Here is a 27,676-nt window from a genome sequence, read left to right as displayed (position 1 = left end):
TGCATCGCTGGAATGTAACCTAGTGAAGAAAGATAATTGTCACATGCATTGCTATACCGACTTCTGCCTTTGAAACCAGCCACCACTGGCAACAAGGGAAAGTAGCCCTCTGGCGGAAAGCTATCCCCCACCTTTGTCCTATGATGTTTCCTCCAGAAATGTCTTCTCTTCTTTCTTAGTCAATATGATCTTCATTAGACCTCAACAATTTGTGCAGAATAAAGCTTCTGATGGAAATTATGCATTCCCTTCAGCAAACCTTTGGTTTGGACTCAGTCTGACCCTTATGTTTCCCTCCCCTTATGGTTTTGATTTTTAAAATGAGGCTGCATTTTAAATTGCATTTTAACCTGTATTTAATTTTTTCCCCTTATTTTTACTGAAATGTTATTGGTGTTAGGCACCCTGAGCCCGGCTCTGGCCAGGGAGGGCAGGAGGGGATGTGTGCCCGGAGAGGATGGCAAGTGTGGCAGGAAGATTCAAGGGCAATCAAAGAAACATTTAAACATTTCAGTGTAGTCTAGTGTTAACATTTTGTTGTTAATCGCAGAATATGGGTAGATTTCAAAATGAGAGCAATCTGCAGACAATCCTGGTTGTGATGCAGAATTGCCGTTCAAACTGCAGTGCTGGAGAATAGTGTTGGCTATTCTTCTACAGTTCTCCATGACACATTCTTGTGAACGGTGATTTTCAGCCTTGGCAAATCGCAAGGGATCGATGCCTTAGGAGAGCGAGAAAAATTCTCAGGGACGATTCACACCCCGGCCAGCACCTCTTTAATCTTCTACCCTCGGACAGGAGATATAGAAGTATAATCAGTTGTACCAACAGGCTAAAAAACAGTTTCTATCCATGGGCTGTTAGGCTGCTGAACGGAAAATAATATAGTGCAACTGACTTTCGGGGTTGGTGTGTTGTGCGACAAGCACACAGAGTCAGTGGTGTAGTGTGGGGGGTGCAGGGGGGCCGGCCTCACCGGGCGCAACATCTGGGGGTTAGGGTTAGGGGGTGAAAATCCACGGGTTAGGGGGCGCAAATCCACGGGTTAGGGGGCGCAAATTACTTGCCTTGCCCCGGGTGCTGACAACCCATGCTACGCCACTGCACAGAGTGCAATGAGATTAAGTGTTTGTGCGAGGGAGGCTCTGTTAATTTCATTGTACACAAGTTGTACATTGACAATAAAGGTATCATTATTATTATAAAATAAGAACGATCAGAAAAGAGAGAGGCTGCTTTGCGTTGATGAGGAGATGGGGTTTGTTTGTCTCAAATTAGACCCCACAAAAATGAAATTACCCAACAAAAACAAGCTCACACCTCTTATCGAGTTTGTGTACATGCTTAAGGTGCATATGTTACAGGCTCGTTCATAATTGTATTTGGGGAGGTGACTCATGTTCTTATGTAGCTGCATTGCTTTATACTTTTTGGACGTCCCGTGATCATATTATGAAGAAGTTGTGTTCTGTGTTACAAGTCAAGCCCTGCTAAGAGTTGTTGCTTCTTGTTTTTCAGTGTATTACTAAAAAATCTGGTGAGGCAGAAGTAAATTTTTATTCTGGAAGTGTGGGCCAGAGAAAAAAGTTTGAGAACCAATACCAATTTGAGTGGGGGGCTCATGAGCAGGAGACAGCTATTCTGTTTTGGGTTTGCCCACCCTTTGAGGGGCCTTTGGTTTGAGTCAGAAGTCTGGTTCCTATGATATTCTTATGGTTGTGGGATATGTTAGCGCTGCCACTCGTGTTTGTGTGTGTGTGTGTGAGAGAGAGAGAGAGAGAGAGAAAGAAAGAGAGAGAGAGAAACTGCCTGCCATAGCTGAGGCAATACTTACCCACATCCCCCTGAAGGGGTTGCAGTGGAATGCAGCATGAAGTGACAGTTTGTTCTGCTTCGTGCGCCTGAGCTGTGTTCCTGTGAGGCAAACATGCTCATATAACTAGATAGTTGGAGTGCTTGGCCTTTGCCAGCTTATCTGCATGAGAGACACAGCTCTTGGCTATCACAGGGAGACGGCGTGCTGGAGTGATACAGCTGAAGCAAAGTTGCAATTTTCACCAATGGCAAAGAATTGCAGCGAGGGGCGTGGGAGACGGTTGCATCGGCTGTAACATGGATTCGGCTTTGCCTTGCTTACTCGTGTGGGGTCAGAGGCAGTTTTAGGGTAGCACGACTGGTTCGGCCACACTGGGCACCTCGCTGCAGGGGGCACAACAACAGTGCTGTTGAGATTTCGGGGGGCGTAATTTTAGTGCCGCACAGAGCGCTGCTGAAATTTGAGATCACAACACCAACCACTGATGGGATACCCGTGAGCATAGGAGCCAACTCCTAGGGGCCAAGGGGTCTTCACCCCCTACAATGAAATATTTATGGCCGACCCCCCCCCCAGTTGATAGGCATTGCCATTCAAATGGTGCGCATGCACCGCGTTATGTGATTATGTCGGTGGGGCTTACATGCCCCCCCTCCATATTTTATTCAAGTTGGCACCCCTGCCCATGAGAGTTTTAGGAAACATTTGAGGAATTTGCTGTTCCTGCAAAGCACTTTCTTGTTTTTCCTTGCCCCTGAGGGCCGCCCCGTTTCCCATCCCCCAAGTTCTTCTTTGTATGCACATGAAACTAGAATAAATACTGCCCCATGCTGCGCACTGGGTCACTTGAGTTATTACGGGTACCTTGTGTGGAGTTTAAATAGGGGTGTTGGTGTCCTGTAATGGGGCTCAGAGTTCTGCCATATCCTATACTCAAAATGGGGGTGTGAGTGGAACAGTTGGCTGGTGCCCCCCTCTTCAACTGAGTTTTATAGGAGGGGGTTGAATTTTGCAGTTCTGTTGTTGTGTACAGTTCCACCATTGTTGGGGGCATAGGAGGACGCTGAAGGAAGATAAAACTGGGAATAAGTCTGTTCCCCTCCCACGTTCCCCACATCCCACTGACATCCTTGCCCTGTTCTGTTGACAGAGTTGTTCCCATCAGAATAGATACACCAGTAGGATGTTGCGCAAGCCTATCATCTGTGGCGCCAACATTCAGTATTTCATGTTCTGCTGGTACAGCAAGTCTTCATAGCCAGTAGCTCAGACTGAGCAAGCTAGTCATTCAGCCTAATTTGATGCTGACTTGGATGGGCAATCAGATGCACAGACAGGGCCCCTGAACATAGCATGGCTTAACCTTCTCTTAAAGGTGGAGGGGCCCTTATTTTTTCCACCCCCCACCTGACAACCTTGGTCCTCCTCTGCCTAACTTTAAAAGCCCTCCTCAAGTAGTCATCTCAGAGCTCTGGCAAGAGTGATCTCCCTCCCTCCCCCCAGCACCAGAAGTCTGCTGAGATTGGGGTGTTATAATAATTCTGTTGTTGTTTAGTCGTTTAGTCGTGTCCGACTCTTTGTGACCCCCTGGACCAGAGCACACCAGGCACGTCTGTCTTCCACTGTCTCCTGCAGTTTGGTCAGACTCATGTTTGTAGCTTCGAGAACACTGTCCAACCATCTCGTCCTCTGTCGTCCCCTTCTCCTTGTGCCCTCAATCTTTCCCAACATCAGGGTCTTTTCCAGGGAGTCTTCTCTTCTCGTGAGGTGGCCAAAGTATTGGAGCCTCAGCTTCAGGATCTGTCCTTCCAGTGAGCACTCAGGCCTAATTTCCTGAAGAATGGAGAGGTTTGATCTTCTTGCAGTCCATGGGGCTCTCAAGAGTCTCCTCCAGCACCATAATTCAAAAGCATCAATTCTTCGGCGATCAGCCTTCTTTATGGTCCAGCTCTCACTTCCATACGTCACTACTGGGAAAACCATGGCTTTAACTACCGTATTTTTCGCCCCATAAGACGCACTTTTTCCCCTCCAAAAATGAAGGGGAAATGTGCCTGCATCTTATGGGGCGAATGCAGGCCTTCGCTGAAGCCTGGAGAGCGAGGGGGGTCGGTGCGCACCGAACCCTCTCGCTCTCCAGGCTTCAGGAAGCTCTGCGCAACCCTCGGGAGACCGGCTCCGAGGGTTGCGCAGAGCTGCCTGCAGTCCCGGGACCAGCGCAGCTCTGCGCGGCCACCGGGAGCCGGGGGAGAAGCTCCGCCCCGCTCCCGGTGGCCGCGCAGAGCTGCCTGCGGTCCTGGGACCAGCGCAGCTCTGCCCGGCCACCGGGAGCTGGGGGTGAAGCTCCGCCCCGCTCCCGGTGGCCGCGCAGAGCTGCCTGCGGTCCTGGGACCAGCGCAGCTCTGCGCTGCCATCCGGAGCGGGGCGCTAAGCTCCGCCCCGCTCCCGGTGGCCGTGCAGAGCTGCCTGCGGTCCTGGGACCAGCGCAGCTCTGCCCGGCCACCGGGAGCCGGGGGAGAAGCTCCGCCCCGCTCGGGATGGCGGCACAGAGCTGCCTGCCGTCCCGGGACTGCAGGCAAGTCTGCGCCGCCATCCCGAGCGGGGCGGCAAGTCCCGCCCCGCTCGGGATGGCGGCACAGATGGCGGCCGGAGCGTCTTATGGGGTGCAAAATATGGTATACGGACCTTTGTTGGCAAGGTGATGTCTCTGCTTTTTAAGATGCTGTCTAGGTTTGCCATCGCCTTTCTCCCCAGGAGCAGGCGTCTTTTAATTTCATGACTGCTGTCACCATCTGCAGTGATCTAATAATTCTAAGGTCCCAAATATAAAATAAACGTTCCTAAATGTACAAGGCAAACACATACATAAGTATATAAACCACGTGTCTGAAATAGTACAGGAGAGCAATCCTGAAACCATTTTGACTCTCCCAAATTGACCTCAAATATTTACCTGCAAGGAGGAAGCAAACGAGAAAGCCTTTCCATTGTCTTTTCCTTACCTGTCTTAAGAGCGTATTTGTGTATGAATAGGGTGAGCCTGTGACCTGGTTTCAGGAATTAAAATATTTACCATCATGAAAGAATGGCCAGGTCACCCAGATAAAACAACCAGTGACCATTAACAGATATCCTGGCAAACAGGATTTCTGCTGCAGACCACCTCCTGTGATGTATTTCTGCTGTAGACCACCCTCTTCTGTGATGTATGTATGATGCTTGGGGGGGGGGTGGTGGTCTTGAGCTACAGGGTGGGCAATTTCAAAAGTCTATATAAGGGCTTGCGCACCATTTTTTTTGGTTCCTCCTCCCTCCTGCATGTGGTGAGTGAGAACTCTGTTGCTTCTCAGTATACTCTGGTTGGTTGACGCACTTAAGGACTCTATACGGGCTCGGGAATACCCCATGACGGAAAAGGCACAGGTTTTTTTTTCTATAACAGGGGGAAGAGAGAAAGAAAAGGGGGTGGCAGAATGAGAGAAAACGGTATCTGTGCCCCCTGACATATTACCCATATGACAACCTTATGCAGAAGGCTGGCTGGCTGAGAGGGTAAGGAAGGGTAAGCAGCCTATCTGGAGTATAGAATGATGTTCTTAAACAGCAAGTGAAAATTCATTTTGTTTAAGCATACCTCGGAAGGAAGCCAGGGACAAAAGTTTTAGGGAAATAAGTTTGCTGCTTAATGGGTCTTCCTTTTTAATCAGTATTGCCCTTTTTAAGAATCTGCATTGTTAGGAAATAGCAGAACAGCAGAATGGAAATAGTTATAAAGCAATAACATGGCATCGTTTGTATCATCTAAAGCATGCCATTTTTATTTTTAAAATAATTATAGGCCAGACAAGTTATAGGCAAGTCAGAATGGACATCCTTGCCTTTAATAAACTGAAGGACAGCATCGGCTGGGATATTCTTTCTCCCTATCATCTCTGCTTCCTGCACATGTTGTTGTTTAGTCGTTTAGTCGTGTCCGACTCTTCGTGACCCCCTGGACCAGAGCACACCAGGCACTCCTGTCTTCCACTGCCTCCTGCAGTTTGGTCAATCTCATGCTGCAGCTTCGAGAATACTGTCCAACCATCTCGTCCTCTGTCATCCCCTTCTCATTGGGCCCTCCATCTTTCCCAACATCAGGGTCTTTTCCAGGGAGTCTTCTCTTCTCATGAGGTGGCCAAAGTATTGGAGTCTCAGCTTCAGGATCTGTCCTTCCAGTGAGCCCTCAGGGCTGATTTCCTTAAGAATGGATGCGTTTGATCTTCTTGCAGTCCATGGGACTCTCAAGAGTCTCCTCCAGCACCAGAATTCAAAAGCATCCATTCTTCGGCGATCAGCCTTCTTTATGGTCCAGCTCTCACTTCCATACATCACTACTGGGAAAACCATGGCTTTTACTATACGGACCTTTGTTGGCAAGGTGACGTCTCTGCTTTTTAAGATGCTGTCTAGGTTTGTCATTGCTTTCCTCCCAAGAAGCAGGCGTCTTTTAATTTCGTGGCTGCTGTCACCATCTGCAGTGATCATGGAGCCCAAGAAAGTAAAATCTCTCCCTGCCTCCATTTCTTCCCCTTCTATTTGCCAGGAGGTGATGGGACCAGTGGCCATGATCTTAGGTTTTTTGATGTTGAGCATGGAATACTGAAGAAATCAGGAAAGGGTTCTGGAGTTCAGGAAAGGGCTGTCATAAGTGACTAGGCAATTCATCGGCCTGATCCAGTATGCCCTCCTTATTTTCTTAAGTGCCTTTTTTTATTAAAAAAAAAGCCAGATGATGATGATGATGATGATGGGTTTTATTATTTCGACGATGAAACTTAATTTCCATTATAATGATGGGTTTTTATTATTCTGAAGATGACGATGGTTTTATTTCAAACACCGGTGTGGAATATATATATATGATTCTTTTTTCAGCAATGCCAGCCCCAAGGCCGCGCGCCCCCTTCCTCCCGCCTCGTGCCCGACAGTAACCCCGGCAACGCCTCCTCCTCCGTCCCCCCTCCCTCCCTGGGTCTCTCCTGTCTGAAGGGAGCCAATGAGAAGCGGGGATCCGCCTCGCGCTCGGGACGCCGCCCTTCCTCCCCAATAGGAAACGGCTCCCCCCTCCCTCTCCCCCCTCCCACTCCGAGGCGCCGCCCTCTCGCGTGGGGAGGGGGGCGGGGAGGCGTGAGTAACCTTTGCCTCAGTTACGCTTCGGAGCCGCTCGCTCCGCCCCCTGCCACCTGTTAGCCAATGAGGCGCGGGAGCCGGCGGCCCGGAGGCCAATGGGCCCGAGAGGCGGGGCGCCGCGGGAGGGGGCGTGGCTTGGGTGAGGGGGCCGCCGCGCCGCCGCCGCCGGTGCTGCCAGTGCCGTTGCCGGGCGTCGGAAGGGGTCGCCAGAGCGGGTCCAGTCGGGCGGGCGGAGAAGATGGCGGACGAGGGCGGCGGCGGCGGCGCCGGGTCCGGCTTCCACATAGCCACCAGCCTGGCGGAGGTGGCGAGCTCGCTGGGCACTTCGGAGCAGGCGCTGCGCCTCATCCTGTCCATTTTCATGGGTGGGTAAGGGACGGGGCGGAGCGGCGGGTGGTGGTGGTGCTGTGCGGGAGAGGGAAGGGAGCGGGTCGTGGCTTGCGGGCGGGACACCCCATTCACACGTACCCCGCGCACACGTGTCTGGCATGGAGGAGGGCAGGCGGACCCTTCTCACCTGTGGCGCGAGGGATCGAGCCACACCCGCCCAAAGCCCACTCCTCCTTCCTGCACATGTTCCAGCTGTTCCTATTTTCGCCTTGAGCCCCTGTCCGGGGGGGGGGGGGGACGGAGGAAGGCGGGGTAGGAATAAGCAGAATAATTATAACAACCCGCATATTCTCTGAAATGCACTTCCTGGGAAAACTGGGAGGGAGGCTGTAGCAGGTGGTTAACATGCAGAGGAAGTGGGGGGGGGGGGTGTTGGGTTTTTTTGGTAGCCCGTTGCATCTGGAGGATCTTAATTGTTTTACAAGTAAAGTTGTAAGAATAAATCTTGAGGAGCAGGTGCTGGGAAAGAACTCTGCTGGGGAGCCACTGCTACTTCTTCTCAGTAGGCCACTGAGAGCTGTATGGAGAAATAGTCTGATTTACCATAAGGCTGCTTATCCTAAATTGCAGTTGTAGTGTGTCTGTGTCTGTGTGTGAGAGAGAAAACAGGAAATGGTGGGCTGCCCTTCTGTGTGCGCTTAGAAGCATGTGGCTGATCACTTCGAAACAGGGAAAGGTTCTTCTGTTTGATCTAGCAAGGCTGTTCTTGTATGTATATATATATACTGACCTCCATAGCCTTTCTGGTCTCTGTTCCCCTTGCCTTTGTTACAGATGTCTGCCATAGAGATTGGGATCAGCAAGTTGTTTGACTGACTGTCTGCCAAGGAAGGGGACAGCAAGAACTTGCCTACTTTTAATAACTGTGTAGAAGACAGAACTTGAGTTAAGCAGTGTCTTCTCAGTCCCATGCAGTGGGTTTCACATACCAGTCTTCTTTCTCAGAATCCATAAAAGCTTATGCTGTAATAAATCAGCTAGTCTTAAGGGTCCTGCAGAACTCTGTTTTACATAGCTGTCAAAGCCATGGGAACCCTACTGTCCTTCATTACATGTATGGCAAAGGTGGCTAACCTCTAGGCCTCCAGATGTTGTTGCAGATGGTGTGCTAGCTAGAGGAGGGGTAGTACCTCTGCTGGGGGACACACCATGCTCCTTCTGGGGTAGTTTGTCCTGTCCACCTTTGATCCTCACCCTGCACTCAGTTCTCACCTGTGGCTCCTAGAAGCTGTTGCAATGTGATAGCAGCCACACCCCAGGAAACGGCTTTAACTGGCTGGCTAAACCAGGTGAGGGCAGTTGATGGGTCTCAAATCCTTGGTGAGTTAGGGACTTCCCCTGCATGCGAAGACAGGCTCCGGCTGGAGCAGATGAAACCAATGGTGTGTGCAGTGGTCAAGTAGGCAGTTTCTGCACATGCCATAGAGGGAATTGAGGGGCAGATGAAGCTTGTCAGCTTGGAAAGGTAGCCCATCTAGGAGAAGGAAAACCTCTGATCCTAAACCTCAGCTGCCTTGCGGGACACCTTCAGGAGATGAAAAGGCTAAGGGGTAAACCCCACAAATCCAGAGTGGAGTTCCCAAAACAGTTGGATGTTGCCTTGTGCACTTCATTTCAGCAACTCCTGCAGCCAAGCTGGTGCCAAATGTATTGCTTTGTTTTCCTTTGGACCATATCAGCAAGGCTGAGAGGGGAGTCTTCTCGTTTGGGCAACCCAGGACCTCCACACACACTGCCCAGGCTTGCGCCCCAGGAAGGCCGCTTCGGTGCTGCTAACGTAGTGGTTTGGCAGACAGACACCAGCAACAATTCCCATCATCCCTTGAGCTTTGCTAACTGGAGCTAATGGGAGTTAAGAGTTCAACATCTGGAGGATCTTAGGTTAGACACTCCTAATCTACTATCACTCCTTGCATACAGGTGTGTGAAATTAGCACTGATCTGCCATTAAGAGTTAGAGCAGTGAGCACTGAATAAGGGCAGCGTGGCTCCTTTCCTTTTTTCATGATTGCACAGAAGAAGGAAGCAGAAACAGGTGCAGTTACTTTTCACTCCTACAAATGTTCTGTGCAGTTCTTAAAGGTGCATGAGTTCAGCTGCCTGCCTTCTGAATCAGCAATCACCCCCTGGCTACAGGTGCTTGAAACTGCTGGTGGTCTGCCTGCAGCCCAAGTCTAGGGCAGAAAAATATATGAGTGACCTTGGGAGCACATATGCATGTCATAAAATGAATAGTGCTGGAGTTGTAACCTGTGACACAGTTCTAAGCATACTTCCATTGACATATTTCTAAGTAGACATGGTTAGGGCTGGAGAATTTCTAGTTCTGTCTGCCCTATTCCAAGTCCAGCACAACACAAGAAAAGAAAGGGTGGAAGGATTCCAGGTTATTTTTAGATGAAAGAAAGGTTATGTCTCCAAGCATCAGTGAAGATTGTGGGGGCACCATGTTGAGTGCTGCACATTGCTGGGCTCATGGCACCACATGCAGATTGATAGGCAGGCTTGAAAGTAAAGGATGAGTCATAGCTATGTTTTGGATTTGTGGCTTCCCAACAGCCTTTACAATGGATATGGATGGCTTAGGGTGGTTTTTCTGAATTCTGACAGTCTTCTAAGTCTAATTCACCTAAAACAAAACAGATACCCCATTCACTCTTAGTCCTCTCCTTGGCAGGAAAGTGCATATACCATCTTTACACCACTGAATCTGTGTGTGCCATCTGCTGCTGTGCATAAGGATCTGTAAGTTTGGGCATGAATCAAACTTGGCGTTAGAAGTGAACAATTACAGGACATCTCAAATTTCCTCCTAAAGCCAGCTAGCCAGACGGCTTGGAGAGGCACTGCTATGTCAGGAACTTATATGTATTCTTTATCTCTCTCCAGCTCTCATGGTTAATATACGTTTTGGTGGCACAAAGCTAAGTTCTGCTAGGAGGAAAGCATATCTGTGTTCCACAGAAGCCATCTTTGCAAAATAAATAGTCCCTCAATTCAGAGCTGCAACGTTAGAATGTCTTTTCCTGTGTTCCTTTGGATCTCTTGGCATTCTGAAATGTGGATGGTAGACTCTCTTTTTTCCAGGGAGACCTGTTCAGCTAAATATGAATCACTGTCACCAGGCTTAATTTTAAAATGTTTTGGTTTTTAGATGTTTAGGAATGCATATCAAAGGGAAAAGATAACTGGCTGTGTTCAGTTTAACTAGGAGGACTGTATCTTAATTGTGCAAATGAAAACTAGCTCTGGGTTTATGTAAAGACCTCTGATGGGGAAACCTGAGGTGGTAATACTCCAAGATGGAACCACTGTGCTTTCAAACAGGATAGTGGTGATGCTTCCAATGAAGCAATGCTCTACGGACCTATTTATGGTCTCTCTGACTTGCTTTTGCCAATCACTTCTAAAAACCAACTACTTCAGTTTAAATTCTCCACATGTCTTAGTCTCAGTTTAGACCAAGCATGATCATGTGTGTTTTCTCAGAAGTAGAAGGTTGGCATTGCACATACTGTGGAGAAGCATCCAAACCTGACTGGGAACTCTGCTAAGGTGTGGCTGTCTTAACTAACAGGATCATGTGGGAAAGTTGGATCACTGTTAATTATTGAGTAGGGCGAGGCAGATCTGCTGATCTTGCTATCAACTGATCTCACGTGAGAAGTATTGTGTAAATGTACTGCACTCCAGAGGTTCAGCATTGTCAAAATGCAGCACATCTTTCTTGAGCCACACAATTCCTTCCTCACTTTGATGGCCAAGAACATTATTGCTAATTTCAGGAGGCTCTTACTAATTTCTTTCTCTTGATCCTCACTTGCAGGTTTTCTGGGATGATTTTGTAAATGAAACTGGAACCAATCTCCTCTTACAGAACCTCCCAGTTTGCCAAACCCACAGTGGCCATCCAGTTTCCAGAATGTGCCAGAGCCAGTGACCATGATCAGCATGTCACTTGCACCGCCACACTCTCATACCTTAGGTCAGGGAGTAATTAACTTGTGGTCCTCCAGATGCAGTCCTACTATTCCCAACACCTGTGACTATTCACCGTGCTTCTTGGGGCTGATGGGAGTCCAGTAACATCTGGAGGGGGACAAGTACCCACCTCTGCCTTATCAGGTAATGAAATGAAAGAAGACAAGTATCCACCGTGTGGTGTAGTGGTTAAGAGCAGTAGACTCGTAATCTGGTGAACTAGGTTCACGTCTCTGCTCCTCCACATGCAGCTGCTGGGTGACCTTGGGCTAGTCACACTTCTCTGAAGTCTCTCAGCCTCACTCACCTCACAAAGTGTTTGTTGTGGGGGAGGAAGGGAAAGGAGAATGTTAGCCACTTTGAGACTCCTTCGGGTAGTGATAAAGAGGGATATAAAATCCAAACTCCTCCTTCTTTCCCAAACAAGCTTCTTGCCCTCTTTTCCTTCTCATTGGGGCACCAGATTTCTCCTAACCCCTGACACCTGTCAGCAGTTTCTTCCCACTAGGGCTTGATGCAGAGCACTCCTTCCTGGGGGGGGGGGGGGCTATTCCCTTCTGGTCAGTGCAGAATACTTCACTCCCGCAATAACTTTTGCCATTTCTATCCATGCGCCATGTTTTTATGAACAGTGAGAGAGGAGACTTAAAGGGATTGACAGAATAAATCTTAAAAAAACCACTTGGACCTGTTTTAAATCTAGACCAATCATTTTTCAAGCTTTTTTTTCTGTATCTGTTTTGAAGTGTGCACTCTACTCTTGTGTTCCTTACAAAGATAAAATAGCCTGTCTATCTCAGATGTATCTGATGCTGGCTACGTCAGTCTTGTGTATCTGATGCTGGTTACATCAGTCTTCTTTATAAGATTAGTGATGGTGTGCGTTACTGCCTATCTCTTCTCCACTTGCCAGAGGTGCTCCACCTGTTCTGTCTCTTGCCTTCTGTTCCCTCCCCCAGTGTTTCCCAACCCTTTTCCGACCGTGGCCCCCTTCCCACCTTGTTTCCTTCCGGTCCCCCCCCCAGGGGGACAGCTCCTCCTCCAATAAGTAAAAATCAATACAAACCTGAGTTTCTGCCTCCCCCCAACAAAAATCCTGGCTATGCCCATGCCCCCCCCCCATCCTACTGGTAGAAAGGTAGCTATTTAAATGTTTTGTTTGTAAATAGAACAAGTTTTATTTATAGTTTTAATAACTGATACAAAATGCAATTACATAAAATGATAGGAACATAGTGAAATATTGTTGAAGCAGAAGAACACAGAATCGTGGAGCTGGAAGGGACGACCCCAAAGGTCATCTTTCTAGTCCATCCCACTTCTATGTAGGAAACTCGGCTAAAGCATCCATGACAGATGGCCAGCCAAGCTCTGCTTAGAAACCTCCAAGGAAGGAGAGTCCAGAACCTCCCGTGGGAGATCCATCTTCTGTGAATTATAAAAACTAAACAATGATTATTTGACCCCAGTTATTTGACACAGAGGAGGAAACCTACAGATACAGTCCAAAAGGCGCACAGGGAGTTCTGCATATATGGGAGAATTTTAAAAGGCTTCACTGACCTGGTGCAAAAAGATCTTGTCACCCGGAGGTGCCCTGGCTGCCTAGATAAAACACTGCAGTCCCAAACACACTTACCTGGGAGTAAGGTCCACTGAATTCAGTACAGCTTTCTTCTGAGTAGACACTTACTTACCAGATGCAAGTCAGCAGCATCAGATCCCCCTCGGCTAGACGGTGGGGTGGGTTGCACCCTGCACTTTGCAGAGTCGGGCCCAGGCTGCCACCGGGCCCAGCACTGGCAGCAGCAGCAACAACAACAACAACAACAACAACAATAATAATAATAATAATAATTTATTATTTATACCCCGCCCATCTGGCTGGGTTTCCCCAGCCACTCTGGGCGGCTTCCAAAAGAATATTAAAATACTGTGATACATCAAACAAGCAGCTCCGGCTCTCCCAGCCCTACCATTGCCACCCCACCACCACGCCTGAGCTGGGGGTTCTGGATCGCAAGCTCTACTGGTCAAAACGGGAGCCTTAGCGATTGCCCTCCCCCCCCCCCCGAAACAAACCAGGACTGCTCCAAGAAAACACACGTGGCAAAAAGGAGTGCTAGGCCTTTTACCCGCCCCCTTACCTCCTGTGATTGGCCAAGCGGATAGCCAGTCAATCAGGATTTTAAAAAATAATGATTTCCCTCTCTTCTCACTTCCCTCTGTGGCCCCCTAGGCTGGTGCTACGCCCCCCCCCCCATTTGTGCGATTTTATCTTGTGGCCCCCTTGGAATACGCTGGGGGCCCCCAGGGGGCCATATGGTTCCCAAGTTGGGAAACACTGCTCAGCCCTACCCAACTCCATTGCCTTTAAGTTATGCTCAGGTAACGGCTCTGCGGGGCTGCATATGTGGGACACTGTGACTGTTCCCCTGTCTGTAAACAGACAGTTCACTATCTCTCTGCCAGGCAAGGTGGTTGTACTTCAAGGTGCACACGGAACTCCTAGTAAGCATAAGCTACAGCACTTTACAAAATGCCCTGTACAGTCATTCCTTCTGGAAATGCAATCCTATATGGCATGAGCTATATCGTAATTGGATCTTGCCCTAGCTTCACCTGTGCTTTCAGCACCACACCTTATTGGAGGCAGCTTTACGCATCTCAGGTGAGCGTTGGATTAAAAGTGCATTTATGTCAATGGGCATTGTGTAAGATCTACAGGAAGACATCATTTTGAACTAATATCCAGCACTGCCTGATCATGCTCCTCACATTTTTACCGAATGAATGCTTTCATTTACTATGTAGTACTTCTGCTTTTTCCATGTCAGGTCTCCAGCTAGCTTCTTAACTGTCACAATCTTCCATATAATAGTTTCTGTATTCATTTGCCGGTAGTGTTTTTGGCCCTCTAGTATAAGGTTACCAGCTTTTTTCCAATGAATCTGGGGACACTTTTCAACTTCGGTGGATTTTGTATGGGGACTGATTTGTAAATCCGGGGACTGTCCCCGGGAAACGGGGACGTCTGGTAACCTTTCTCTAATACTCTTTTGGTACTTGAAGTGGAAAGTTAGCCTTCAGCACTAGCATGCCGGCTGCCTTGATGCCCAGCATTTGGGGCTTTCGTTCTCAGCTGTCTAGTGATACTATGATATCAGCATTCTGTACCTCTCACGCTCCTTCTACATGTTTTCATGTCTCTGGATGCATTGATATGGTTGGATGTGAACAAGATTCGCAGTGCACAAAGTCTGCTATGTTTCCACCAACTCACTTTTGACTGTGTGCTCGTTCCACAGCCTGTCCCTGCGAAGAAGGGTTTGCTACTGATAGCTCAGTTGGTTAGAGTGGTGCTAACAATGCCAGGGTTGCAGGTTTAATCCCCATATGGGAGAGCAGTGCATTCCTGTATTGCAGACGGCTGGACTAGATTATCCTCAGGCTGTACGATTCTATGATCTTGAGTTGGGTCATTGGTTTATTAGCCCAGTACTGCTCACTCATGATTGGCATCAACTTCCCAAGGTGTTGGAAAGAGAGTGATATTTCCTAGCGCAGGAGCCTGAGATGTTTTTACTGGAGGGGCTGGGAATACAGCCTGTGACATTCAGCTTGCGACACCTGTGCTGGACCACAGAAAGGTGACCCTTCCCAGCAGGTGAGCATTGCCAGGTCTTCAGGAAGTCTATTGTTGGATTATATAACATTCTTTTGGATACAGGTTGAGGTCAGGGATGGCCATGCCAGGAGAGAAGCTGAGGGGGCAGTTTGGGGTCACTAAGAAAGGGATCAGAACAGGAGAAATACAAATTTGACACATGGCGTACAATTGATTAGGGAGTTCTGTGCAAACCCCATTGGCACGTACCGCTGGTGGAGCTCCAAACTGTATCAGATAGGGCCTCGACAGGATAATTCCTGCAAACATTGATCCCTCTTATCTTATTTTTAATTACAGGAATTTCTGCCCTGCTTCTCAAATAATTCCTAGGGTGACTTACGGTACTGTAATACAAAATCCAATAAAACATTTAAAATGTATGAAAGCACTCTAAAAATATAAGAAGGTAGCAGCAAATCACCAGCCGAGATAAAAACTGATTGGACTAAGAGGCCTGGAAAATAGCCTCGCGGCTGAAATGATTTCAAAGGAGGCACCAGGTCAGCCTCCTTGAGGAGAGCGGCCCACTGTTGGGTGGCCACAGCCAGGAAGGGCCAGTCCCCAGCTGGATGCTGGTCACATCTCCAGTAGAAGGGAACCCAGAGACGGACCTCACTGAAGATCTAATGGGAGTGGACAGGGAAGGTGCTAGTAAGATCTCCTCCTGGTCCAGACTGTAAGCAGTGCTCTGTGTAAATACTACCTGCTTTTTCTTCATCAAGCTCCTAGGCAAAGCCTCTGGTATTATGAGTACATTGGAATCATGACTCTCAGTTTCATGGTATTCAGAGACTCTTAGTTTATGGTTGCTCTACGTCCTCAACTTTGCCAAGAACTTTGCCACCTACCTCCTACCGTCAGGAGCATTCTGAGAATCAGCATTTCTTTTGGAACTCCTTGCTTTTATGGCTGCAAAGATAAGTTTGGAGCGAATAGTGCCTGTGATTAACGACATCATTGCATTGGCAAGGCGTGTCATAAGGACAATAATCCACATTGCGTACCAGAACACTTGTGTGTGTGAATTTATCCCTTAAAATTACTGCTTGGTCCTGGATCTAGTTATTTTTTTAGTTTGAGAGAAGAGAAGCAGTGTATCTGTGGCTGCATTAGTTTGTCTTCCGCTTTCCAGGAAAGTTGAAGTGTGACAGCCCTTGTAGCTCAGGGTGCTCTCAGAAATAAGCGCTCACCAACTTATTTCTTTTTATCCTACAATCATTACTGGGAAACTAAGGTTTTGCAGATTTTGTACAGTGCTTCAGAAACTTGTTTCACCAGAGGTGCAAGTGTGCTAAATTGGTGTCTCATGCATCATCTCAATTTGTTTTTTAAAAATCTAGTGAGTATCTGCAGTCTAAAAGCTCCCAAGAATGTGGGCTGCTGCTAATTCTGCTAAAAGGATTAGGTGGCACAGAACAAGACTAATGGGATTTGAACCTTTGATTCCATTAGTAAATCATTAAACCTGAGGGTGGGGAGTAGGAAGATTTGAACCTTGAGGCTTGAAGCCTTTGGGCTATAAACTTGAGGATTTGTCGATGTGTTTCTTTAATTTCAAAACAAACAAAATAATGGAGTACAACCTCACAGGATTGGCATGAGGGTAAATGCAAGAGAAGTTGTAGCTGTGCTATATATCTGATATTAAAATAATCCAGAAAGCTCTGTAGGAGACTCATAAATAAACCACTTCTTCAGGGGAAAGGAGTGTGAGATCCAATTACAATGTCACTTGGTTACTAGGTAATATTTATAGCATGGCTGGTTGTACTGGAGAGCAATGGTAAAATATGGCTTGTGTGGTCGATTACACTTACTAGAATCTAGTTCATTGTGCAACTGGCTGAAATGTGCAACTGTCAGTCATGAATTGGGGGGGGGAGAGAGCAGAGGTGAGGCAAGGGGGAGCTCTTGGTTAGAACAGCGTTGCAGTTCAGAGCGTTGAAGGACCTGATGCAGACTTACAAAATGTTAGAGAGAGTAAAACTTGTGTAATCAGTAAACTGCCTGAATACGAAATAATCGACTCAGGAAATTTTACTGGTAAGTTTATCATCGGCGTTTTGGAATGAGACGTGTGTGAAGCAAATCATTTTAATTTACAAGGGTTCTTTGGGACGGCACATGGCATTTTGGTCTATCCTGCACCCTAGAATACATTGCAGCTCATCACAGGTTCTTGGTCAACTCCAGCTCCCCAACATCCAGGTCATGGGGGCAGGTGGGGGTGGCAAGTTTTGCCGCTTCTGCACCAGTGTCTCCAAATGCAGCACTTTAGTTCTTCCTCCATAGGACTGAACTGGAAAAAAGTAAAGGTGTGTTTAGGGTGTCAGCCAAAGCTTCCCCCAGTCCTTTCTTCCAAAGCTCTGTTTCTTAGTCACTTTAAATTGTTGAGTACAGAGAGAAAGATGTGGCAGCATCACAGTGAATTGTGCTAAAAGAACATTTTATTATTATCATTATTTGTTAAATTTGTATACCACTCTGAAGATCACACCATCACACTTAGCAGAATTAGTATGCCTGGGCAGTATTCTGGGTGTGTGGAGAAACCAAGGGTACTCAGCCATTGTCAACAGCCCAGTTAAAACTGACTCAGGAAGTATCTTATGCAGTGGGTGGAGAATTTTTTCTGTCTCCATGGGGCAGATCTTTATCAGGATTAGCCTTGTGGGTCTGTTAGAAGATTGATGCAGTTTTCCAGGGTTTCTACTTCCAAAGGGTGTCTTAATTTTACTTTTTCTCTGATCATTACATAGTGTTGGACATCTGATGTAGTTCTCTTGTCATTGAGAACTGGTGCTCATTTAAAAATGCTGTCATAATTTTTGTATGGTTTGAAGTCTTTATAAAATTTTATCTGTGCCTCTTTTGGGGTTTTTAATTTTGCTTTTCCCCCTCAAAAAATGTTTATGGGTTCTCTCATTTTCTACTCATATTGAAATACTGCCCCTCAATGAGTACAAACTTAATTCACAAAATGTTTTGGGGTATGTGAACCCCTTCGTCCCCCCAGGAAAAAAAAACCCTGGAGCAAGGCACTCTTAACTTCCCTGTTCCTCCTTACAGACTGGGCTGAGTCTAGAAGATAGCCATGAGCTCACAGTAAAGTCTTATTTAGCTAATGTGAGTCCTAAACGGTCAGTTTGGTGCACCCTCTTCGTCCCCTGGATAGTAGAATAATCAAAAGGGAACGCTTTTATAGAATCCGTTTGTGTTCGTCTGGACTGATCTGTCTTCCTGTTCTTTCCCTACAGGATACCCTTTTGCCTTGTTCCAGCGCTATTTCCTTTTCCAGAAAGACCTCTACCTCATACACCTGTACAACACGCTAACGGGGCTCTCGGTTGCCTACTTCAACTTTGGTAAGGGGGGCTGAGAAGATGGCTGCCCGACCAGTGAGTACCAGAGTGGGGGTGGGGGGGCGATGTTGCTTTTCCTTGCAGTTTCTAATTGTCTCACATTTACCTCCTCAGGGCCGCAGTTCTGTCACTCCCTCATATGTGTCTTCGTTCAGTTTCTCATACTGAGGCTCATGGGCCGCACAGTCACTGCCGTCGGCACTTCCTTCTGCTTTCAGATGGTAAACCTGTTCCTTCTGTGTTCCGCTCTGAGATTCTGATCTTGCTGTCTTTTGCTCTGCCCAGCAAGAGCTGAGCAGGAGCCCGGGGAGTGGGGGCGGGAAGGCAGATAGAGGAAGCAGCGGTTTATCCTCACGGCTAATGTCTTTCAGATATATCTGATGGCCGGCTATTTCTTCACTGCCACAGAGAGCTATGACATCAAATGGACCATGCCACACTGTGTCTTGACTCTCAAGCTGATAGGTAAGCAATTTTGCTCATCCGGTTCTGTTCCATCGCTGTGCTTTGGCGCCACAGATTCCCTCTTACGGTCCAGCTATGTTTCTCTTTTAAAACGTGTACAGTCGTGCCTTGGTTTGCGAACGAACGCCTTGCGGCTCAAACATTTTGGCTCCTGAATGCCGCAAACTCGGAAGTGACTGTTCCAGTTTGCGAACTATTTTTGGAAGCCGAAGGTCTGATGGGGCTTCCATGGCTTCCGATTGGCTGCAGGACCTTCCTGCAGACAATCAGAAGGCACACTTTGGTTTCCGAATGTTTTGGAAGTCGGAACAGACTTCCGGAACGGATTCCGTTCAAGAACCAAGCTACGACTGTATTGGGAAATCCCAGGGCAGATTGCATGGGGCTTCCAGTAGCCTCTCAGGGCAGATTGCATGGGGCTTCCAGATAGTAACCTGGTTCATACTCACTGAACTGCAACATTGGGTTTTTCAGGCCATTCGGTGGGCTGACTTTTTGTACAGTGTTCGCCTCCTTGATTTATTGGTATCTCTTTCTACCCCTAGGTTTGGTCATTGATTACTATGATGGCAGAAAGGAAGTGGTGAGTGAAATGGAATCATTTTCTTTCCCCCATTCCTCTCAACGGGATTGTGTTCAGGGGAGTTATTGGAGATAAAGGCTGCAGCAATTAGGAAAGGGTCCTGTGGAGAAGGCTGGGTATCCAGGAAAGTGTTTTTTTCAGGGTAGAAACCGTCCACTTCTCAAACAGGTTATGAGTGAACCTCTGAATTCCAAACACTTGTACAAACAAGCAGAGAGGAAAAATCTGGTATAAGAAGTCAAACATCAGGCTTGTTAAGAGAATCAGAAAGTTACAGATACAGTGGTACCTCGGAAGTCGAACGGAATCGGTTCCGGAAGTCCGTTTGACTTCCAAAACGTTCAGGAACCAAGGCGTGGCTTCCAATTAGCCGCAGGAAGCTCCTGTAGCCAATCAGAAGCCGTGACTGACGTTCAGGTTCCAAAGAACGTTCGCAAACCAGAACAATCACTTCTGGGTTTGCGACGTTTGGGAGCAAGGCGTTCGACTTCCAAGGTACGACTGTATTTGAAAGGTGAGGCAGTGAAAGCAAAAAAGGTGCAAGAAGCAAACAAAGCTGGCAGACTTACAAAGCCCTGGTTACAAAGAAAATGGGACCAAAATTCCTAAGCCGTTTTGATCACCTTAACACTACACAGACACACAACTCACTTTCTTATTTTAAAGTTATCCTTGGGGCTGAGCAGAAAATGTGCTTCATCCAATCCAAGTGAGACTTGATAAACTTGGCCCATGAGAAGATGACTTGAAACTTCCAGTCTGAGGGGGCGGTCAGCTGGGACGTTGAATATGCTGAAACACCTATGAAGCATTAATCCACTCACACCTGTCAACGGCAGTATCCAGATCATGATTTGAGGGGGAGGGCAGGACTCCAACTCAGGCCTTTGCTTTTGTGCATAAGGGCTGCTGGGAACAAGGCCAGAAAAATGAAGGGCTCTTTTAAATGAAGTTTCTTTTAAACAGGCCACAGGCCTGAGGCAAAGATTACAGATAATAGAGAGTGATGACTTAAGGAAAAAAATAGCAAATAAAGTTGGTACAAATGCTGACTTTGTATCCTCCCGCTCCTTTGCAAAAACCTCCTGCTTTCAGGTCTATCAAGCAGTATTTCTTCAAGTTTGGACATATGTGGGTGGGAGTGGGGGTAGTTCATTTGAGGATGTTAGGGAGGATTGGGTAGAGAAATGCTATCTGTTACTGTGCCCTTGAGCTTATCATGGCTTCTTCTGTGCCAGTCCCTGCTTCCATTTCTAGAACTCCAGGGAATAAAGCCAGAAAAAAGTTGCAGTTGACAAGTCCTTAGGAAAGCAAATACCAGAACAGTTCGCTGTTAGGATTATGAACGACACTACAAAGCATGCTATGAACCTAGAGATTTCTGTCCATGATTGACCTATGGGATTCCTAATGGTGGATCTTGTTCTTCAAAGCATTTAGAGCAAGTGAGTTAGGCAGCTTTAAGACTAACAAAAAATCTCATGCATGCAAGCAAAAGCAAATTCACGAATGCTGATGCTGTCGTTGGTCTCTTTATTATTTTTCTACAGCAGGCTCTCACTCCTGAACAACGACAGCTTGCCGTTCGGGGAGTTCCTACTTTACTGGAAGTCACTGGCTTCGTGTATTTCTATGGTGGCTTCATGGTGGGGCCACAGTTCTCCATGACACAATATCATAAGCTGACAAGAGGCGAGTTGACTGACGTTCCAGGCCAGAGACCCAACAGGTAATTTTCCTTGCCCCGCTTCCCAGTGCCTGGAGTATTCTTGTCCATAGTGCTACTAATCAAGACTCCAAACATTGTGGGGTGTAGGGCATTCCAGCTTCGTAAAGGTGGTGATTCCAAAATCCATGTAAGGGCTATAACTTTATTGGGTCAAGCAAAATATTACAGACTCATGTGCAGTGCCCAAAATGTCAAGTTCTCCAGGGTTCCCCCCCAAAAAGGTAGTCATTGTAATTAAAAGCACATAACATTGTCCATTTAAGCCACAGTCCACTTTCCCCTTGTTCTGAAATAGTGCACCGCTGGATGACTGATTTCCTCTCTCCTCCCTCCCCCCCCCCCCCCCCGCTCCCCAACATTCATTTCAGCTTTGTGCCTGCCCTTAAGCGCCTGGGCTTGGGTCTCTTCTTCATGGTGGTCTACACTGTCGTGGCCCCATACATCCCTGAGGAATACCTTGTCTCAGATGCTTACCTGGTAAGAAGGGCTTGGAGGAGAAAGAGCGGTAACTCCAGGAGGAATAGTATTAGTAATTATTATAATTATTATTATTGCTAGAGTATTTGTATGTGGTCTAAACCACAGAGCCTAGGGCTTGCCGATCAGAAGGTCGGCAGTTCGAATCCCCGCAACAGGGTGAGCTCCCGTTGCTCTGTCCCTGCTCCTGCCAACCTAGCAGTTCGAAAGCATGTCAAAGTGCAAGTAGATAAATAGCCCCACTGATCCTCTGCGACCAGTACCAGTCAGGCTGGCAGACAGCAGTCCTGAACACCCTTCAGAAACGGGGGTTTGCCTCTCAAGCCCTTCTAAGTCTGGGGTTGGGCCAGGCAAAAGCTACGGTCAGGCAAAGAATCATAGACACCGAGAGACAACAGGACTGCTCTAGGTGCCCCGACTATAAAATTGAAGAAATCGAGAGAGATCTAGCCGCACCGGCAGCATATCTCTTCTTTCTCGTATCTAAAAATGCAAGAAGGGCCTTTACACTCGCCAGAAGCCTGGCTCTGCCCTTGCCGGTCCTGGAAGGATCCTTTAAAAAAGTCCCATATGCTCGGAGACTTTGTGCCTGTTCATTGGGGGATATAGGAAGCCTAGAGCATTTGTTCTTTAGATGTCCCTTTTATGAAGAGGCACATAGTGAGACCATTGATCCCCTGCTGCTGAGTCTCGCTGACCTCCCAGAAAAGCAAAGATTTGACCTTTTCCTTTTAGGCAAAGATCATAAGACGACCCGGATGGTCGCCAGCTTCTGTGTACAGATCTGTAGGCGCAAACAATCCCCCGACTCAAACTAGTTTGTTAAGAAAATCCCCGAACTCTGTTCCATGGGTGACTCTGGGTCATCTCTCTGCAGTAGCTTATCTTAAAGTTTTAAGTGTCTATACGCTTATCACATTTATAAATTTTAAATTTATTGTTGTACATTGTTTTAAATGTTTGTTTTCCTTATGGGATTGTACCCCCAAGTGTGTTTTATAAGCTGGTCTCTGACCGTAATAAATTATCTATCTACCTTGAGTCCAAGTACTTTCTCAGCTAGAAGAAGCTTTTGTCTCTGTCCCATCTCCATGCATCTTCTTTTTCCATGAACCACCATAAACACTTGCATGAGAATGTATAATTCTAAACAAAAATCTACACTTCTACCCAAAACTACATGAGAAACAACTTGGCTTGTATTGAATGCATTCAAAACATTGCATGCCTTTAAATTTTCCTGCTGCTTTTTTATTATGTGTATATATACATAAATGTGTACTGCTAACTATATGAAAGGCATCCTTAGATATTTTACACATCCTGTTTGCATCATACATCTATGAGAATATTTTAATACTAGTTTTACCTACCACAACCCAGCTTTATATGCCATTTCTCTGTACTGTTGCAACTGCAGTCGAGTTTTTTGAGATGAGCCACAGGTTATTCCCAGAGTTGCATGTTTGATTCATCATTAGGTTCTTGTTTCTTGCATGTTGCAACTGAGCAGACTCTCCCATCATAGCAAGTTCATTGAAGTCTTGCCTCTGATTTCCAGGGCAAAGCTCACCTCACAGATTTTGATTTTTTTTGTTTCCTGCAGGAACAGCCCTTCTGGTTCCGCTGCGTTTATATATTGATCTGGGGCAAGACGATGCTCTATAAGTATGTTACCTGCTGGCTGGTCACGGTAAGCCTGGAAGCTAAACTTGGCCTGCAAAACCACTTTCGCCTGTTGAGTAAGGCCAAGCAGTGACAAGACAACTTGTTAATCTTCGCCGGTTTCGTTGCAGGAAGGAGTCTGCATCATCACGGGACTTGGCTACAATGGAAAGGATGAAAAGGGGAGGCCAAAGTGGGATGCTTGTGCTAACATGAAAGTCTGGCTATTCGAGACAACCCCTTATTTTACAGGCACCATCGCCTCCTTCAACACTAACACCAACGCCTGGGTGGCTCGGTGAGCAATGCTGATAGCTTTTCTGCAGAACAGTTGGCCCCAGACCTGGATAGAGAGGAGGTAGCCTTTTGTACAAGACCAGAAAAAGTCCCGAGGCTATCTATTTTTTGTGTGTTTACTACCTTGGCCCACTTTTGAAATGTGAGCAGTGTTTAATTGTTTAAAAAAGCATATATCCAGAGCTTAAGGGAAATCAGTAGAAATAACAGTGGGCAAGGACAGGGCTTCTGTGCTCACGATTAGCACAATGTAGTAAGTATCCTTGTTTGAACTCAGTAGGATTTCTTGATTAGATTTACTACTAAGTAAAGCAATCTTACTTAGTAAATGTATACCCACCATTCTTTGCCCATGGAACTCTAGGTGTAATATGGAGTGTAATATAGAAGGCTTCTTTGGTGGTTTCCCAACCAGGAAGTGAGCAAGCCTGAGACCTGCTTAGCCTCAGCAAGGCACAAAAGCACCATGTAGCTTCCCAGCATGCACACAAAATCTCTGGGATGGGGGAACCTGTGGCCCTTCAGATATTGCCACATGGTGTGGCTCCTGGCCCTGCTGTCTAGGGTAGTACCATTTGGGATTTGAACAACACTTGAAGGGGCCACAGGTTCACCATGCCTCACCTAATGTCTTTGTGCATAATCCAGCTGCTCCACAGTAGATTCACATGATTACCTTCTTCAGAGCAAGGTGTTCATCCCCAACCCATTTTTCCTTCTTTACATCACCTGGAGTGGTGACGACTATGCAACTATCCTTATCTTGCAAAATGGCTTGACAAAGTCCTGTTATGAATTACAAGCTGGTAACATTTGGAGCTGGTGGGATTGTGATTTTTAATACCCTGGGTGGTATTCAAATAGGTTTGACTCAGAGGAGACGAAATGAATGGACCTAATTTAGTCACTTTCGTTAATTTCACTCAGTCTGCTCTGAGTAAATCTTAGTTGACTACCACCTTGGCTACTCTGGGAATTGTACAGCACCAATCAAGAAAGTGCTTTTACACATGAAATAGAAAATATCCGCTGCATGCCTATGATAGTGGAAATGGATTCCACACAAAGTTTGAGCCCCCAGAACCGCTCATTGAGAAATTAAGCTGGAACGCAAGTTGTTCAACTTGAGGGTTTTCTTGTGGGCAAATGATGTTTGTATTTACCTAACTGAAAAGCATTCTCCATATCTTTTAGAAACCAGTCCAATAAAGAAAAAAATTCATGCAGTAAAATAAAACCTATATGAAGGTTGTCACAACAAATCTAAGATAGAGCACAAATTATTCTAAGAAGTTAGCTAATTAAGAGGTTAGAAGTGATCACCATGGCAGTCTATAGCAATAGATTTAACTTGCACAGAAATCTTGTATATAAAGAAAGCCATAGCGCAGTACTAAAGCGTACGTCCCAAGTTTGATTCTTAGCATCTAATTACTCTGTTTGCCCAGTGCCTCCACCCCAATCTAACTAAAACCAGCTTTTTCCATAAAATTGAGATCAAATTATTTCTGCTACATGGAGAAAAAGATAACTCTGAACCAGGGCCCGCCAGTGTTTTTAAGTGCCGGTTTAAAACCCTTTTCTTTTGCTGTTTGAGCCTCCTGCATCAAAAAACCAAACCAAAATTTGATGAAACCACCATTACCTTTTTGAGATGACACTGTTTCTTTTCTTGAGAAAACTAAATGGTGATTAATGCCTTCAGGACTGGCAACTGAAAGGATTTATTGTTTTCCATCTACAGCTACATTTATAAGCGGTTGAAATTCCTGGGGAACAAGTTATTATCTCAAGCACTGTCCTTGCTTTTCCTGGCTATCTGGCATGGTCTGCACTGTGGATACTTGGTGTGCTTCCAAATGGAGTTCCTCATTGTCACTGTTGAGAGACAGGTGAGGAGCTTTAAATGAGTGGTGCTAGTAGGACTGTTGCTAAAGTCAGCCTCTAGGTCAGGGCGGCCCAACTTTTCATTCCAAGTGGGCTGCAAGAGTGCTTCAATACAGAGGCCATGGGCTGCACACAGCCTTATTTCACTGGAGGTAGGAAGTGAGACAAAAGCTTTGATGTCCCCTCCCAGCCCTCTTCTTAAAAGTCGCTGCCTTCCCAGAGGCTTAGGGAAAGAGGCACAAGGCTCTGGGAAGGTCCTAAAGCCCACCCACCTACTCCCTAAAGTGCTAACTATACTTAGGGAAGGAGATGGGAGGACTCTAGGACCCTGTCAGAGCCTTCAGGCCTCATTCCCAAAATCTAGAGTCTCACCCAGCTTTGGTATGGCAGCAGGTGGCGGCTCACCTTGATCTAGGTACTATGCCTTTCTTGGAAAGTCCTCCATCAGATCTTATAAATTGGCAACACCAGATTGCCAGGAAGGATGTGGAATGAAGTTTCTGAATTGGAGGTTAGTTGACTTCTTCCTTGTGTGATTCCTCAGTGAGCAGCATCAGTTTCACAAAGGGTCATGTTGGGTTTTGGTTTTTCAGGCTATCTTTTGTGTTCTAGACTGGAGAATGAAAGAAAATGTTTTCTTCTCACTACAGTACCCAAGGCCAAGACTTTGGCTTTCGTAAATGCCAATGAATCAAACCAATTTAAGATTGGGGGCTATAGGTTGACAGCCATATTAAGCAGTCAATTTATTATACATGTCCCTTCGGTGAAATCTAATTCAGTAGACCAGGCTAGGGTGCCTGTGTTCATCCTACATTTTTGTCGACTCCCAGCTCATGCCCAGCATAGCGGATGGGCAGGGGTGGGGGTTTAGTCCAGCAACATCCGGAGGTCTGCAGTTTCCCCATCCCTGTTTCATGTGTAGTCTGGTTTTAGACCACACAAAACTCTGGCTCATGCTGTCTCAACTCAAGCCTGCCCACAAACTAGCTTTTTGAGGGGTTTACTGACCACTGACAAGCCGCAGCTGGGGCTGCTGTTCCACCTCAAGAGCTGCTGCTCATTAGATTCTAGTACTGAACAAATAGAAATCAGAAAAACAGTTAAGACCTATCCAGTCAGTGGAAGCTCATACTATGGTGTGGGCCCTTAACTGCTGTTAGTACAAAGTAAGGTTTGGTGTTGTCTGATCCTAGCCATGGAGACCAAGTTCTTCTTGTTACAGCTTATTGACCTGGTACACGACAGTCCACCTCTGGCTGCCATGGCCTCGACCACTATCTTGCGGCCTTTCTTCTACGTGATTCAGCAAGCTTTCCACTGGATGTTCATGGGATATTCTCTGGTGCCATTTTGCCTCTTCAGTTTGGAAAAGTGGCTCAAGGTACTGAAGAAGTCCAATCCATGGGGAAAGAGGACTTCCCCTCCCTCCCTCCCTCCCTCCCTCTCCTTATTGTCAGCAGTAGCATGTCTTAACTCTCGCTTCCTCATTCGCTCCTTCTAGGTATACAAGTCTATTTATTTCCTAGGCCACGTGGTGTTCTTCACATTACTGTTTGCAATGCCTTACATGCGGAAAGTACTTGTGCCACGAAAAGAAAAGTTAAAGAAAGCCGAGTAACAACCAAAAGGTAAAAAAAAAAGTCATGGGGGTGTGCTACTGCTTCGTAAGCAGAATCAGGTGGCACGCAGCTAATTAATTTTGCTTCTTTCTCTTCTAGATTGTACCACGCGTGCATTTATTATGGGGATGGTAGAAGCATCACCTGCCAAACTTGCTGCGGTCAAACCCATGCAGAGTGACATTGGGAAAAGAGCACAGGGGCAAAGACCCCAGATTGAGGGGGACTGGGGAACTGGCTGCAAACTCCCTCCCCTCTTCTACAGGTTGCCTTATCTCTCAACTTCTCCCTACGGACACTCCAGTCTCTGGAAATGTCAGATGATTGTAAAGCACTTGTCGCAGCTGCCATCTAGGAATGGAGCCACCGCCTGACTTTTTCTACTTTCCAATTCTGTTAGATAAAATTGGTCCCAGTTGGTTTTTCACTTGTGCCTCATCTGCTTTTTAAAAAACAAACCGGCTGGGGAAGCTGGTGCTGTTTCTATCTCCTAGCTTTGTAGGCAAGGGGAAAGATAGGTTGGTGGTGCTCATAAGCTACACAGGAGTATGTGGGACTCC

General features: G+C 46.8%; 1 protein-coding gene across 1 annotated transcript; it reads left to right on the top strand.

Moving 5' to 3' along the window:
- Positions 1-7,097: 7,097 nt before the first annotated feature.
- Positions 7,098-27,543, top strand: LPCAT3 (lysophosphatidylcholine acyltransferase 3). Its single transcript, XM_083481863.1, has 13 exons — positions 7,098-7,353; positions 18,287-18,394; positions 18,506-18,612; positions 18,763-18,856; positions 19,402-19,439; positions 20,990-21,168; positions 21,537-21,645; positions 23,252-23,338; positions 23,442-23,608; positions 25,352-25,499; positions 26,720-26,878; positions 26,999-27,125; positions 27,216-27,543. The coding sequence occupies exons 1-12, from the start codon at positions 7,227-7,229 to the stop codon at positions 27,113-27,115; spliced, it is 1,440 nt and encodes a 479-aa protein (XP_083337989.1). The 5' UTR covers positions 7,098-7,226; the 3' UTR covers positions 27,116-27,125; positions 27,216-27,543.
- Positions 27,544-27,676: the final 133 nt, after the last annotated feature.

Source organism: Podarcis liolepis, assembly GCF_965112155.1.
Source record: "Podarcis liolepis genome assembly, chromosome: 17".
Classification (NCBI taxonomy): Eukaryota; Metazoa; Chordata; class Lepidosauria; order Squamata; family Lacertidae; genus Podarcis; species Podarcis liolepis.
The sequence above is the reverse complement of the archived record's forward strand: the minus strand, read 5'-3'. Positions and strand labels throughout refer to the sequence as shown.